The sequence below is a fragment of the Lemur catta genome, chromosome 25 (genome assembly GCF_020740605.2).
Source record: "Lemur catta isolate mLemCat1 chromosome 25, mLemCat1.pri, whole genome shotgun sequence".
Taxonomy (NCBI): Eukaryota; Metazoa; Chordata; class Mammalia; order Primates; family Lemuridae; genus Lemur; species Lemur catta.
Window position 1 is genome coordinate 1,477,455 of NC_059152.1, and position 16,564 is coordinate 1,494,018.

General features: G+C 39.0%; 1 protein-coding gene across 3 annotated transcripts in view; it reads right to left on the bottom strand.

Moving 5' to 3' along the window:
• NVL (nuclear VCP like) overlaps nucleotides 1-16,381 on the bottom strand; it is a 45,447-nt gene extending 29,066 nt beyond the window's left edge. Inside the window, exons 1-11 of one of the 3 annotated variants that reach the window (XM_045537106.1) lie at nucleotides 16,266-16,381; nucleotides 14,305-14,378; nucleotides 12,315-12,367; nucleotides 12,130-12,229; nucleotides 9,228-9,285; nucleotides 6,921-7,193; nucleotides 5,307-5,439; nucleotides 5,011-5,087; nucleotides 4,359-4,493; nucleotides 3,690-3,791; nucleotides 2,304-2,421 (exon numbers count right to left, since the gene is read on the bottom strand). In XM_045537106.1, the coding sequence (XP_045393062.1) occupies nucleotides 2,304-2,421; nucleotides 3,690-3,791; nucleotides 4,359-4,493; nucleotides 5,011-5,087; nucleotides 5,307-5,439; nucleotides 6,921-7,193; nucleotides 9,228-9,285; nucleotides 12,130-12,229; nucleotides 12,315-12,367; nucleotides 14,305-14,378; nucleotides 16,266-16,322 (1,180 nt within the window). In that variant the 5' untranslated portion in view covers nucleotides 16,323-16,381. The remainder of the gene's footprint in view (nucleotides 1-2,303; nucleotides 2,422-3,689; nucleotides 3,792-4,358; nucleotides 4,494-5,010; nucleotides 5,088-5,306; nucleotides 5,440-6,920; nucleotides 7,194-9,227; nucleotides 9,286-12,129; nucleotides 12,230-12,314; nucleotides 12,368-14,304; nucleotides 14,379-16,265) is intronic. The other 2 variants (XM_045537107.1, XM_045537108.1) reach the window with 2 other exon arrangements.
• Nucleotides 16,382-16,564: the final 183 nt, after the last annotated feature.

Genomic DNA, 16,564 nt, shown 5'->3' on the forward strand with positions numbered 1-16,564 from the left:
TGAACAAAGTACCATGGTAATACAGCGGAAGACATAATGAATTCCCACTGAGAATAAATGAGGGTTCATGGAGATGGTAACATTTGAAAAAAGAACTTCGAAGGGTAAATATAATTTTAATGATCAGAGATGTAGGTTAATGAAATGTCACACAGTAGAAATGGTATCAGTGAAAGCACAGAGGTTCAAACAGACAAGGCTCCAACTCTCTTCAGTTCTGTGAAGGCGGAGAGAGGCGAGTGCGGAAGCTTCAGAAGGAAGCTGGAAGTAGCGGGGGCCGGCACATGAGGTTAAGGAGAGGAGCCATCTTCATCACACACAAGTGCAGGGGAAGCAGCCAGTGCTGACGCAGAAGCTGCAGAAAGTTATCTGTGAGATCAAGCTAAGATCATTCAGGCAGGTAGATACACTAAACAACAGATTCTCAATGTAAACCAAACAGCCTTCTTTTGGAAGAAGACGCCATCTAGGACTTGCATAACTACGGAGAAGTCAATGCCTGGCTGGAAAACTTCGAAGGACAGGCTGACTCTCTTGTTGTGGGCTAATGCAGCTAGCGACTTCACGGTGAAGCCAAAGCTCATTTACCACTTTGAAAATCTTAGGGCCCTTAAGAATTATGCTAAATCTACTCAGCCTGCGCTCTATGCATGGAACAACAAAGCCTGGATGACAGCACATCTGGTTTACTAAGTGTTTTAAGCCCACTGTTCAGACCTACTGCTCAGATAGAAAGATTTGTAGCAAAACATTACTGCTCACTGACAATGCACCTGGTCGCTCAAGAGATATGATGGAGGTGAACAAGGAGACGAGTTTTGTTTTCATGCCTGTTACATAACATCCATTCTGTACTCCATGGATCAAGGTATAATTCTATTAATAACTTTCAAGTCTTACTATTTAAGAAACACAGTGGAGGACGTAATTGCAGTTGTAGTGGAAATAGCAAGAGAACTAGAATTAAAAGTGGAGCCTGAAGACATGATTGAATTACTGCAATCTCATGATAAAGCTTGAATGGATGAGGAGCTTCTCCTTATGGATGAACAAAGAAAGTGGTTTCCTAAGATGGAATACATTCCTGTTGAAGATGCTCTGAACACCAATGAAATGAAAACAAAGAATTTAGGACAGTACATAAACTTAGTTTATAAAGCAGTGGCAGGGTTTAAGAAGACTGACTCCAATTTTGAAAGTTGTTCTACTGCAGGCAAAACGCCATCACACAGCTTGGTGTGCTACAGAGAAATTTTTTAAGAAAGGAAGAGTTGATCAATGTGGCAAACTTCACTGTTGTCTTATTTTAAGAAATTGCCACAGCCACCCCAGTATTCAGTAACCACCACCCTGATCGCTCGGCAGCCATCAACACCAAGGCCACACCCTCCACCAGCAAAAACATGATGGCCGGCTGAAGGTTCAGATGATCGTTAGCATTTTTTGGCAAAAAAGTATTTTTTAATTAAGGATTGCAGACATAATGCTATTGCACACTGAATAGACTACAGTATAGTGTAAACATAACTTTTATATGTACTGGGAAACCAAAAAAATTTGTGTGATTCACTTTGTTGCAATATCTACTTTATCACAGTGGTCTGGGACCAAGCCCATGTTATCGTTTAAGTATGCCCGTATTTACCCTAGAAAAATACATGTGTGCCAAAAAGGCCTATTTAAGGATATTCCCTGAAGCTTGCTGCCAGCAAAAAATTAAAATCAACTTAAATATCTATCAATGTGGGAATGCTTAAATACAATATGGTACATCAATCCTAAATAATACCATGTGGCAGTTAAAAAGAGATAAGCATAAATGCATTAAAATGGCAATACTTTCAAGACACAATGTTAAAGTACAAATAGCAAGTTGTAGAATAATGCGTATGGTACAATCCTAGTATTGTAAAAAGCAAGCCAATGTTAGCATATGCATATATATGTACATGCACTAAAAATAACTTAAGATGTAGTCTAAAAAATTAATGGTATAATCATTTCTGAAGAGGAAAAAACAAGCTAGACACATTGGCATGTGCCTGCAGTACCAGCTACTCAGGAGATTAAAGAGGACTGGTTGAGCCCAGGAGTTCAAGGCTATAATGTGTGAAAATCACGCCTAAGAATAGCCATTACACTCCAGCCTGGGCAACACAGCAAGACGCTGTCTCTAGAAAATAAAAAAGACAGACTTCTTTTTTTACACTATTTGAGATTTACTCTGAATGTTTTATATCTTCATGTGTTAATTACACTATTTAAAAAAATTTATTATCTTAAAAAGAATATGTTAAACTGACCATCCATGCAAGTTAGGAGCTGGGCTACAATTCTTCGTTCCATATCTTTTGAGGCAACTTCTCTTTTGGGGGTTATAGCATCAATTTCATCGATGAAAATGATACATGGTGCATTTGACTAGAAATAAAAATATCATAAAAAAAAGACCATAAATACATCCCTTACACTGAAGTAAAGAATATACATTTAAAAAAAAATCTTAAAGTTCAAGGATCATTCACCAAGATAATAACCCAAAAGAATAATCCTAATGAATGCAGGGCATAGTGTATTACTTCTGATTTTTATTTGACTTGAGACCAAGATGCCTAAAAGAGAACAGTAAAAGACTGCAGATAGGGTAACAACACATTTATAGTCTTTTCATCAATCTGTGTTTTGTGATAAATCTACTGAAATTCTTTTCTAATTAGACATATTTGCTATGGTATATGAACAATAAGTCTACAAATTTTAAATTAGAAAATCTAAGCTCACTAGAAATGTTATGAGTGTTTCTACCAACATAAAATCTCCAAGCTTTTCTCTAGGATTTGCCAATGGAGGAATCTGAGAAGCACCAAAAGCTTTTTAAAAAACTTGTGGTAAAATATATATACAATTTACCATTTTAAACATTTTTAAGTGTACAGTTCTGTGGCATTAAATACATTCACACTGTTGTGTAACCATCACCACTATCCTTCTCCAGAACTTTTTCATCTTCTCATAATGAAACTATCAGAGGCTTAACTTTAAAGACTACTTTGAATAAGGAAGGATGAGAAAGTTCCAATGTATCAGTGTATTTAATGATCATCTTCAGTCTTTTTTTAGAAATAAACTAGACATGGGCTGGGTGCAGTGGCTCACACCTATAATCCTAGAACTTTGGGAGGCAGAGGTGGGAGGACTGCATTAGAGTTTGAGACCAGCCTGGGCAACAGTGAAATACATGTCCACAAAAAATTTAAAAAAAAAAATTAGCCAGGCATGGTAGCATACATCTATAGCCCCAATTCGAGAGGCTGAGGCAGGAGGACTGCTTGAGCCCAGGAGTTTGAGGTTGCTGTGAGCCACGGCACTCTAGCCTGGGAACAGAGCGAGATTCTGTCTCAAAAAAAAAAAAAAAAAAAAAAAAGAATAATATTTTTCCTACATGTAACTACTGGGTATGATAACCTAGAACTTCTCACCAGCTATATTCACGTTTTAAATGAAACAGATTATTTTTCCAACAGTCTGGATCATTAAATTTACTTAAATGTTTAGCCATCATGTGCTGCAAATTAGCATGTTTATAAAAGAATAGTCAGGGAATGGGTTAACAACCATCAGAGAAAACAGGACCTTTAATAACACCTTATAACATCTGACAACCCGGCATGAGTCACTGGCTGACTCACCACAGCTTGTTCAAACAGTTCTCTCAGCTTCTGCTCAGACTCTCCAGATACCCCAGACACGACCTCCGGAGCAGCCACTTTCAGAATTGGCAGGTCAAGTTCCTGTGCACAAATACACAAAAGAAAACCAAACACTCAACTTTCAATTTCCCTACTTTTTCTTTATCCAGTCCTCTCAAAATTACATTTTTTAAATGGCTAATTTCCTGAAGAACTTCACCTTTTTATGTTGGTCCAATGGAAAACACTATTTAAAAACCTATGGTTTTATACAAAGACATTAAGGGGATACCTTCTACTTGTTTTTACATTATAGATGTCACTATAGAACTCTATTATCTCTTTTGAATAAAAAGAACCACTGGGTTAAAGTATTAATAGAAGAAAAACTAAAATTTAAAACGTGTTAAAAAAAAGGGTTGTTTAAAACTAAATTATTTTACTTCCCACTCAACCCTTGCCATATAAACAATTATATACATTGAAAAATAAATGCCAAAAGAGCAGTATGAAAGAGGTGTAATAATGAAGAAAGGATCAGTTCTCAATGACCATATTCTCTTCCTTAAAGACGCCAGGTCTGGTTTAAGTTGACCAAAGAGAAAAAATAAAAACAAACAAATATTAACAACGAAAACAGCAAAAACAAACAAGTGTAAGCAGCCTCACCCCAGCAATCGCATGTGCAAGTAACGTCTTCCCACAGCCTGGGGGCCCGTGAAGGAGAACCCCCCGAGGGGGCACGACCCCCAGGTGGTGGTACACCTCCGGGTGGCGCATGTGTATGAGCAACTTGCAGATTTCCTGGCGGGGAATAAGCACAAAAGAGGTCTTTCAAGACAGAATCAAAGTAGAATGAAATGTCCAACTTCTTGGAACAACAAAATAGAGCAGACAGAGTACAGGCTAAAGGCCGAGACCTGGAGCTGGGACCTACTGTCTGACTTCAGCAATAACCTCGCTGAGCTTCCTAAAGTCTAACATTATCTACCTTGAGGATGTAATGAAAAGTAACTAGCATGGTAACTGGAACAGAGTAGACATTAAAAACAAAGTTATAACTGCCATCAGTACTGTTAAGACAATGTTACTTACAAGGCACGTAGCTTATACATGCTATAATTAAAATAGTGAAACAGTTAAAGACAGTGTAATTCTTCTCCCTCTCAAAACCCTTAAGGGGATAGGTCAGGTTTGCCCCTTCACCTTCCCAGTCTCCTTTCCTCCATCCAGCTCACATTAGAAACAAAGAGGTAAGCTTTGTTTGCATAACTTATTAGCAATATACCCATCTGAGGTAAGACTCTGAATTTGAACTAACTTTTAGTGTCATATCATTGCCTCCAACGTCTTCAAACTTCACACTGGAGACCTGGAATTCAAGCCCTTTGGTTTTTGCTAGTAAACAAAAAAAGAGGTGAAAAAATTAGTGATTCAGTAGTAACTTATAATTATATTTAATAGTCTTTAAGTAAACAAAGAAGGTCCATCAGATACAGAAGTGTTTTCTAGTAAACATTTCTGCACATAGAAGGTCCCTCAAGAAAAACAGCTTGGAATAAAGTGATGCCTCTTTCAAAGCAATCATGACCACTGCCACCAAGACTCGCATCTCACCTTTCTTCTGCAGGACGGCTTCGATTTCTCCATCGACTTCCTGAAGATCTTCTTGCTTCCTTTTGCTTCCTTTGTGCCTTAGCCTGCCTTTCCTTTTTTTATCACTCTCCAAAAGAGAAGAATCTTTTGAATCCTGGAAAGAAAATAAATTTAAATATGCCATGCTTAAAATTATAATGCCAATAATTGATTTTAAAATACAGGCATTACAAAAAAGAATCCATTTCTGCCCTAGCAGTTTTACCTCTGTTAACTATTCCCAACCTCTTTGCTCAAGAACGCTGTCTACTGGAAATGTCCTCCTTCCCTGTTGCTATAAAGCTCAGTCTAAACCTGCACATTTGAAAACTTCCTTTCCAAACCCTTTCAGTTAGATTTAATCTCTTCCTCACAGCCCCAGAAAACTGCATTCGCAAATATATTACAGGCTACCATAATCTGCCTTGTATTTGAGTGATTCATTTATCTATGTCTCTCTCATTAAATTGTGAGCTTCTTGATTTAGGATGCTCATATTCCCCTTTTATTTCTCAGAGTCTTCTACATAATTGGTGTTCATCTGATATCTGATGATTCACTAAATAAAATATGACTATAGTGCTGCTTTGACAGCCATAAAGAAGTGAAATTCAGCCAGGCACAGGGACACGTGTCTGTGGTCCCAGCTACTTGGGAGGCTGGGGCGAGAGGACTACTTGAGTCCAGGAGCTCAAGCTGTAGTGCGCCATGACTGCGCCTGTGAACAGCCACCGCACTCTAGCCTGGGCAACACAGGGAGACCTTGTCTATAAAATAATAACAATAAAGTATAATTCAACATAAGAGTCAAGTTCTTGCGAATCATAATAATGTTCTCTATGGATGGATGATCAAAGCAAAGAGATTTGGAAAAGGCCCATCAGTTCAAAAGGGGAAAGCTTCTGCCAAATCAAAGGGCTTGGTTCTCAGAAACCCCTTAAAGCACCATTGTACAAGATAAGTATACTGTGAGCCACATACATATAGGCAATATAAAAAATTACTAATGGGATGTTCTACATTCTGTTTTTTGTAGTAATAAATCTTCACAGTCTAATGTTTACTTCAAGTTTACAGTACATCTCAATTTGGATGCTAAATTTTCAATGAAAACACTTGACTTGTGTTTAGTTTGTAAAATTTACAGCTGAAAAACCAGACGCACAGATCTAAGAGGACAGTAGGAGGGGAGATTAAGGGGGCAGGAGGGCAGCCAAATCACAAAGGGCTTTCCTGACAATTGCAGGACCTTTGCATTTGAGACTGAATGAAGCCAGTGAACGTTTTTAAATAGAAGAATCAAAATGACCTGACTCAACTTGTAGAAAAGGTATCTCCGTATGAAGAATAAACTAAGGCAACAAGACCGGACACGGATTCCGGCTGCAAAGCTACTTCAACACATAAAGCACGCCAGAGTGGAGGCTTAGGCTGGGATAAAAACCAGGGCAAGTCCTACGAAGTGATAAAATTCTGTGTGTATTTGAAAACTCTTATGTTTTCTACAAAACGCACACATCTGCTTGATATTACATTCCATGAAAATGCTGTAATGTACTTCAACTGTGTGGAGCTAAAATTTCACTGCAAAAATACCTGTATTTCAGTGATTGGCTTCTTATGATTACTTTTGTCACATGATAGGTCCAAGGAAAAACTGTCTTTCTTTCCACCGGGGCTTTTGTCAATAAACCATCCTCCCCCAGCATCTCTGGCAGGCGTCTTCACAGAAACGGAGCCTGTTTTGGAAGTGAGCTGCGGTGCTGAAGTGATGGTTTCTTTTTGCGTCATCTCAGGAGTATTTGAAACAAAATCAGGATTTCCTTTCCGATATAAAGAGAGCAGGGAACTGTTCATGTGATTTGCTGACTGACAGAAACAGGAAACATGATTTTAGCATAAATTACTCAATGGGTACTCATGAAGGTTCCACTGCCTATACTGAAATTTTCTAAATTTTGCTTTCAACAACTTCTCTCACAATATTTACCGTCAGAATATATAGGCATTCACAATGAGATGATTCATAAACAAGCATTTACTATTCAAAAAGATGTTCCCTCACCACCACTTCAAGTTAATAGAGAACAAATCCATTAGTGATAATTAAATAAAATCAAATGAGTATGGGCATTTTTTTTTTATGGACAGGATCTCACTCTGTCACCCAGGACAGAGTACAGTGGCATAATCAGAGCTCACTGTAGCCTCAAACCCTTGGGCTCAAGCGATCCTCCCACCTCTGTCTCCTGAGTAGCTGGGACTACAGGTGCATGCCACCATGCCTAGCGAATTCTTAAAAAAAAATTTTTTTTTTTAGAGATGGGATCTCACTATGTTGTTCAGGCTGGACTCAAACTACTAGCCTCAAGCCATCCTCCCACCTTGGCCTCCCAAAGTGCTGGGATTATAGGTACAAGATACCACATCTGGCCAAGTATGGTCACTTTAAAAAAACAGAATAAGTAAGTAGGAAAATGAGCCAGTAGTCAATGAAAGTCACTATTATCCCATCAATTTAAAATTAGATCAGATATAACAATCATCACTACTTTGATTATTTATTTATTTTTTTTGAGACAGTCTTGCTCTGTCGCCCTGGCTAGAGTATAGTGGCATCATCATAGCTCACTGCAATCCCAAACTCCTCAGCTCAAGCGATCCTCCTGCCTCAGGCTCCCGAGTAGCTGGGACTACAGGTGCGCACCACCACACCCTGCTAATTTTTCTATATTTTGCAGAGATGGGGTCTTGCTCTTAGTCAGGTTGGTCTCAAACTCCTGGCCCTCAAGCAATTTTCCTGCCTCAGCCTCCAAGAGTGCTAGGATTACAGACAGGTGCGAGCCACCATGCTAGGCCAATCATCATTACTTTGTCAATAAATTCAAAAACTAATTTACCAAGGGGAAAAAAATAGAGAGCAAGTTATAAATAATCTGACATACAATGGGCCTTCTGTATCTGAGGATTTTGCATCCATGGATTCAACCAACCTTGGATTGAAAATATTGAAAAAAAAATAAAAATAAAAAATAACAATACAGCCATGTGCAGTGGCTCACACCTCTAATCCAGCAGGATTGCTTGAGGCCAGGAGTTCAAGACCAACCTGACCAAGAGCAAGACCTCACCACTACAAAAAATAGAAAAATTAGCCAGGCATGGTGGCATGGGCCTGTAGTCCCAGCTACATGGGAGGCTGAGGCAGGAGGATTGCTGGAGCCCAGGAGATTGAGGTTGCAGTGAACTATAATCACACCACTGTACTCTAGCCCAGGCAACAGAGTTAGACTCTGTCTCGAAAACATAAATTAAAAAATAATAATATAACAATAAAAATAATATAAATAAAAAACCAATATAGTATAATTAACTATTTACATAACATTTACACTGTATTTGGTATAAGTAACCTAAAGATGATTAAAAGCATACAGAAGGATGTGTATAGGTTATATGCAAATATTGTATCATTTTATACAAGGGACTTGAGCATTTGTGCATTTTGGTATCCATGGTGGGGGTCCTGGGACCAATCCCTCCGAATACTGAGGGACGACTGTATTACCTCCTTTAATCAAGCCTACTCATGAATAACGGTAGCTCCTGGGCAAAAAATATATCCCTTTCTCCATTTTTACTGTCAATTCCCCTTTCTATTCCTGTCTGCCCTTATTTCTTGCTATTCTCTTCCCTTGTTTTTCCTTGTGTAACTGACTATAAACACAAATACTGGGAGGATGGCTAATCTGTCATCAACACTGTACATAGGAAGTATTCAATTATTTACTGATGAGGATGTCCAGAGTCTTTCATTCTATACTTTGCTGATTTTTTCCTAAGGAAGGATCATAACGATTTAAAAAAAAAAAAAAAAGTGGCCCCGTTAACTGTTTGTCTTACCTGTGGATCTGGGTAATCTTCCACATCTGAATCATCATCAGTGTAGCTTTCAGTATACCTCAGTAAAACGAGGGAAAAATGTTTTTAAGGGCTTTTCATCTGTATCCTAAAAAAATTATTACCCCAAACAAGTAAAATATACTCAGGCAAAATATTATGGCTATTAAGAGTCCAAGCTCTGGAATTAGAGAAACCAGGATTCAATATTCAGCTTAACCAGTCACTATCCTCTACTTAATGTCCCTGAGTGTCAGCTTCCTTATCTATAAAACAGAGAAAGTAAGTAACATCTACCTCACAGGGTTGTTAAAGGATTAAACGAATGCTTACGAAGTCCTTAGCATGGTATATAGTAAATTCTTAATAAATTGTGGTTATCTTTATCCTAGCACTAAATAAAAGTGAACAAATTCCCATCAGACACAAGGGTCTCATTTAGGAATATCAGATTCAGGTAGAGGAAATATTTCAGCCATAATTAAGCACTTTGAGTAAGAAATTTATAAAGTCAACATAATCAAACCATGTAACTAAATACAACCTCTCCAAGACTGTTCATGAGGAACATCTCTACTAAAAATAGAAAAAATTAGCTGGGCATGGTGGCGCATGCCTGTAGTCCCAGCTACTTGGGAGGCTGAGGCAGAAGGATTGCTTGAGCTCAGGAGGTTGAGGCTGCTGTGGGCTAGGCTGACGCCACGACACTCTAGTCTGGGCAAAAGTGTGAGACTCTGTCTCAAAAAAAAAAAAAAACAAAAAAAAAAAAAAACCAAACAATTTATCAAAATTGACATAAGAAAAAAAACATAAGGAAGAGCCATGTATCTAGCAAAATTAAAATTTATCAAATTCCTTTGTAAAAAGAAGACTCTAGGCCTAGATGAATTCTGAGTAAATTCTAAAAAATATTCAAAAGAATTTTCATAATTCTTTTTCATAAAATAGAGAATAAAAAAATACTTTCCAACTGATATTATGAGGCTGATAGAACCCTAATACCAACACCTGACAAAGATATTGCAAAAAGGAACAAAAAACTTCAGACCAATATGAATACAGACGCAAGCATCTGTAGAAAAAGATTAGTAAACTGAATCCCACAATATATAAAAGAGACCATGCTTGGGGCAGAAACTCAATGAAACAAAAAAGAAAAAAAGCAAGACCAAGTAGGATTTATCTCAAGAATGAAAGGCGCGCTTAACACTTTAAGTCAATGTAATTACCAAATAATAAAGAGGAAAAGCCGTAAGATTTTCCAATAGATGAAGAAAAGTATTTGACAAATATAATACCTATTCATGATAAAAGCTCTCAGCAAACTAGGAATATTAGGAAAGTCCCTCAATCTGATAAAGGGCATCTACAAAAAAAACCCCTGCAGCTAACATACTTACTTATAATTGAAGACTACCTAAAATTAAAGACTGACTATATCACATGTTGTCAATATACAGAAAAAGTGGACTTCTCATAATGTAAAAGTAAAATGGTACAAACGCTTTGAGCAATAGTCTGGCAGTTTCTTATAAAGTTAAAATACGCGTCTACCATATATTCCAGCCATTCCACTCCCACGTATTTCTAAGGAAAATGGAAACACTGTCCACACAAAGACCTGGACAGAAACATTCACAGCAGCTTTATCTGTGATAGCCCAAAACTGGAAACAACCCAACTGTCCATCAAGAGATAAATGGGTAAGAAAATCGTGGCATATTCACACATGTTCACCAACAAAAAGCAATGAACTACTGATACACGCAACATTGATAAATCTCAAATTACGCTAAGTGAAAGAACCCAGACCTTAAAAGTATATACTGTAAGATTCTATTTATATAAAATTCTAGAAAATGCAATCTAACATTCAATGACAGAAAGCAAACCAACGCTGGTTAGAAAGGGGGGTGGAGGGAGAAATGAACCGTAAAGGGGAACAGGAAGACTTTCGGTATTGATGGAAATGTTCAGTATCTTGCTAATGGTGATGGTTTTATGAGTATACACATTAAGTCAAACCTTGACAAATTATACACTTTAAAAATGTACAGCTTATTATATGTCAATTGTACATCACTAAAGTTATTCAAAAGCCTTCAATTTTTTTTTTTGGTGATAATGTCTTGCTCTATTGCCCTGGGTAGAGTGCAGTGGCATCATCATACCACACTGCAACCTCAAACTCCTGGGCTCAAGCGATCCTCCTGCCTCAGTCTCTCAAGTAGGTAAGACCACAGGCATGTGCCACCATGCTCGGCTGCTTTTTAAATTTTTGGTAGAGACGGAGTCTCACCATGTTGCCCAGGCTGGTCTTGAGCTCCTGGCCTCAAACAATCTTTCCACCTCAGCCTCCCAAAGTACTAGGATAACAGGCATGAGCCACCAAGCCTAGACAATATTCTGTAAACCACAAAATTAATTAGCATATTTTTATGTACCTAGGTTATATTAGGATAGAAAAAAACAAAGATGATGAGACACTTCCCCTGGTAATGCAAACAAGTAAACAAATAATTTCAATACCGTATGATATGATAACGAATACAATAAATACCTGTAACTAGAAGCTAAAGAAACACTGAAAACAGAGTCTAGGAAGGCGTAACAAAGGCAGTAACATTTCAACCGACTCTTGTAGGCTGAGTGGGAGTTTGTGAATGGGAAATGAATACTCCAGCGACAGAAAACCACCCATACGAAGGCACATCCCAAGAAAGAATCTGACCTCTTTGGGGGAATAATGAGCATTCAGTATGGCTGAAGTAAAGGTCTGCACAAGGTCGGGTAAGTATTATGAAGGGTCACCTTGGGAATGAGGAGCCACTGCAAGTTTTACAAGTAGGAATGTAACGTCATTAGGTCCATGTGTCAGGAAAAAACTGGATTTTGTAATGCTTACTCATTATCCTCTTCGCCTTGTCTTGCTCTTTTAGCCACATGTTCATCTTCTAATTCTGTTAGATTCTTAAATTCTTTCTCAATACTAATGATGCTAAATACTGAAATAGAAAGAAAAAGGCCATGAGCTAAAATAATTCTTCTATAGCTTTATTGATAATTTAGCACTAACACTAAAAGACTCACCTTTTTCTACCTGAATCCGAAAAGCATTTCTTTTTCTTCGACCATAGTCTATACTGAAAAAAGTAACAAAAAGTTTAATACATAACACTACTAGAGTTTTGGGAAAAGAAAAAAAAAAAAAGAATAAGTTCAACACTGTGGTCTCCGCCAATATTTCGCCATTAAGCTCAATCTAAAAGGATCAAATAAATTTGCATGAATATTTAATTATGTCACTGTATTCACACTGGCCATGAACCTATTTTGAAAAAAATTTTTTTTTCAAAGAGACAGAGTCTGTGCTCTGTTTGCCCAGGCTGGAGTGCAGTGGCCTGTTCATAGCTCACGGCAACCTCAAACTCCTGGGCTCAAGCAATCCTCCTGCCTCAGCCTCCCAAGTAGCTGGGACTATAGGCACATGCCACCATGGCTAATTTTTTATTAGCCATGTGCACATCATAGTGTGCACTTACAGAAACCTAGGTGGTACAGCCTAGACAATATAGTATAGCCTATTGTTCCTACAAACCTATACAGCATATTACTGTACAGAATACTGCAGGCAACTGTAACACAATGGTATTTGTGTATTTAAAGATATCTAAGCACAGAAAAGTACAGTAAAAATACGGTATTATAATCTTACAACACCACCACAGTATATGTAATCCATCACTGACCAAAACATTATATGGTGCGTGACTGCACTTGGGAAGCAGGTCACTTGCTGTCTGGTTTCACAGGTCCACAGATGGAGAGGAATTTTGCCCCAGGATGAATCATACCTTGAGTCTCACCCATACCTGACTTAAGATGATGTTTAGATAGGAGTTAAGACTTTTGGGGCTGCTGGAATGGAAAAAGTTTATCTGAGTGTGAGAAGGACATGAAATCTGGGGAGCCAGAGAACAGAGCCCAATGGGCTGAAGTGTGTCTCATCCAAATTCATATGTTGAAGAATATGAACTATCTGACCCCCAGTACCTCAGAATGTGACTGTATTTGGAGACAGGGCCTTTAGAAATAATTAATGCAAAATGAAGTTACATGGGTGTGCTGTGATCCAATATGACTTGTGTGCTTATAAGAAGAGGAGATTAAGACACGGACATGTATACACAGAGGAAACACCACGTGAGGACAAAGAGAAGGCAGCCATCTACCAGCCATGGAGAAAACCTGCTGATGCCGTGGTCTTAGACTTCTAGCCTCCAAAACTGTGAGGAGACAAATTTGTTATTGAAGCCACCCGGTCTGTACACTTTGTTACGGCAGCCCTAGCAAACTCACACATAGTATAAGGAGGAAAAGAAAATACAGACATTGACATATACAAAGCAGGGATAATTAATGATACAAGATATCAGAAGAGGAGGGATTAGAGGTAGAAGTGAAGAATGTAATCTTCAGTGAGAAGACTCAATGAGGGATACACTTCCAGAAAGAGTCAGGAAACTGAGGAACATCATGCCTGATGGTTTTAATTGTCTAATGAAGCAGGAATGAAAGTAATTTAGTAACATCTTTATTTCCTGAGCAGACCATGAGGTACTCAAAGTAGCTGTTCCCCATAGTAAAGACAGCTCATTGCATATGATAGATACTTTATAAATGTCTGTATAACTGAATTGAATTCCAGGTTTATGGAGTGGTGAACTAATGCCAGCAACAATGCTATCAATTGGAAAATTAATCAGGATGGAAACTTATAAAATGGTAGGGAAGAACAATATGTGATAGCACAACAAAGTCACTATAATCAACAGTAAGTTAGGGAATACTTTAACTAAAAGAGTGGAATTGGAATGTTCCTGACACAAAGAAATGATAAATGCCTGAGGTGACGGACACCCCAATACCCTGATTTGATTAATCCACATCGTATGCTTGTATCAAAACACCACACGTACCCTATAAAGATATACAACTATTATGTACCCATAATAATTTTTAAAAAATTGAAAAACGGTAGGGGAATAAAAGACAAGGATCTGGAAATTACATTTCTTACCTGTACATTCTTTGTAAATCAGATGCCAAGACTCCAATGTCCACATATTTGCCGCATCTGTTACTGGCGAGGTACTAAAACAGAAAATTTGCCAAATATAAAACACTCAGTATTTCAAACACAGTAATTTTAATCAATAAACAAGAGACTGAGCTATTCAAACACATTATCCGTCAATGTAAACTCTTCAATAAAGCATACCAGAAACATAAATAAAAATCACCAAATAATTGTCAAGTCTAGAATGAGAAAATTTAACATTATTAATCACTGTGACATAATAACAATTACTAGAACAGCTACAAGGTGGTAAGTGAGGGCTTACTTTATCCTAGGTTTCCAAACACCCCAGGACACAACAGTAAACTCACAAGGGCACCATGGGATATTTTAAACTTGAAGGAACACAATGAAATTTGACATGTCAAACATTGCAGAAACTACTAGCTTGAGGCAATTCAGTTTCAACATCAAATCACCTTTTGATGATGTCATATTTTTGCAAAATTGGGTTTTCAGAGGTTGCTGTGATTAAAAAGCAATTATGCAAAAATCAACATAGAACAGGAAATGAGTGATGGTGTCGATCTGATTCCAAGGTATGAGAAATTGTATAGTGCCCAATGAGCACACAAAGCCCACTAGTAAGTGGTCAAGAAAGAAATACAAATACACTAATTTTCCTTAGATTTTTTTTTTTTGTGTGTGTGTGTGTACACACACACACACACACACACACACACACATATATATTTTTTTTTTTTGAGACACGGTCTTATTCTGTCACCCCGGGTCAAGTGCAGTGGCATGATCATAACTCACTGCAGCCTCAAACTTCTGGGCTCAAGTAATCCTTCTGCCTCAGCCTACCAAGTAGTTGGGACCACAGGCGCATGCCATCATGCACAGCTAATTTTTTAAATTTTTGTAGAGACAGGGTCCCCCTATGTCACCCAGGCTGGTCTCAAACTCCTAGCCTCAAGTGATCCTCCCTCCTCAGCCTCCCAAAGTGTTGGGATTACAGATGTGAGCCACCATGCCCAGCCTTTTATATTATCTTTCAAATAGCTCCTCAGTTATTAAGACTGACTACTTATTAAGTCACTTGAACCTAAATACTTAATCAACACAATTACTTATTAAGTGTTGTTTTTGGCCGAGCATAATCATGAAAAAGTTACTACGAAACTAAAGGCCCCGTGAATCAAAAAACTTTGGGAACCTCTATCCTAGGTACTGTTGTAGGGGCCTTTTACACATTATCTCTTTTAATGCTCACACTCCTATGAAGCAGATATTAGTCTCCCCATTTTAAAGATGAAGAAGTTTAAATGAAGCTTGAAACGGTGACCAGCCTGGGCAACAAATCAAGACACCACCTCCCCACAAAAAATAAATAAATAAATAAACTAGCCAGGTGCAGTGGTGTGCACCTGTAGTCCCAGCTACTTGGGAGGCTGAGGCAGGGGGACCCCTTGAGCCCAGTTGTTCCAGGCTGCAGTGAACTATGATCATGCCACTATATTCCGTACCATTCCAAGGCATTTGCCGCACTTGCACTTGCTTTCTACCGATGGTTATGAAAATGAGAAAACCGTAAACAAAGTGTCTATTCCCACGTCAGATCCACATTATCTACTGTTACTATGTGCAAGTTCCTTGAGAACGGAAATGAACGTCTTCTTCAAGGGCCTCCCAAAGGGCCTCGTACAACGCGGGCGTTGGAGGAATGTTTCTGTCCCAACTTTACAAAGGGGTTGTGATTCCGAGGCTAACTCCGCGGTCCTGAAAGGAAGCCCGGCCAGGCTGCACCCGAGGCGCGTCCCCTTTCCCGCACCTCCAGCCCCGGAGCCGAACCGACCCGCGCCCCAACCCAGAGCTCGTGGAGTTCGGGTCGAACGCCCCGAAAAAGGGCGGCAGGGCCCGGGGCCTCACGAGGCCGAGCCGCGCAGAACCCACACCTGGATAACTCGCTGCTTGAGTTTATTGTCCACGAACCCGGCGGGTCTGGGCTTCATCGCTTGCGTCTCCCTGACCACAGCGCGGGCCGCCCGCTCCACGTGACCGCGGGGTCCTCGTGGGGCTGCCCGCCGCGATTGCCGGACCAAGCTGCGCTCAAATGCGCCCGCCCGGCCGGGCCCTCGCCGTCCTCCTCAGGACAAAAGGAATGCGAATGCGAAAAAAGAAAGAAAGAAAGAAAGAACCCGAGGAGAAGGAGAAGACTTGAAAACCTCAGGGAGTTTCTTGGAGTTTTATTTTG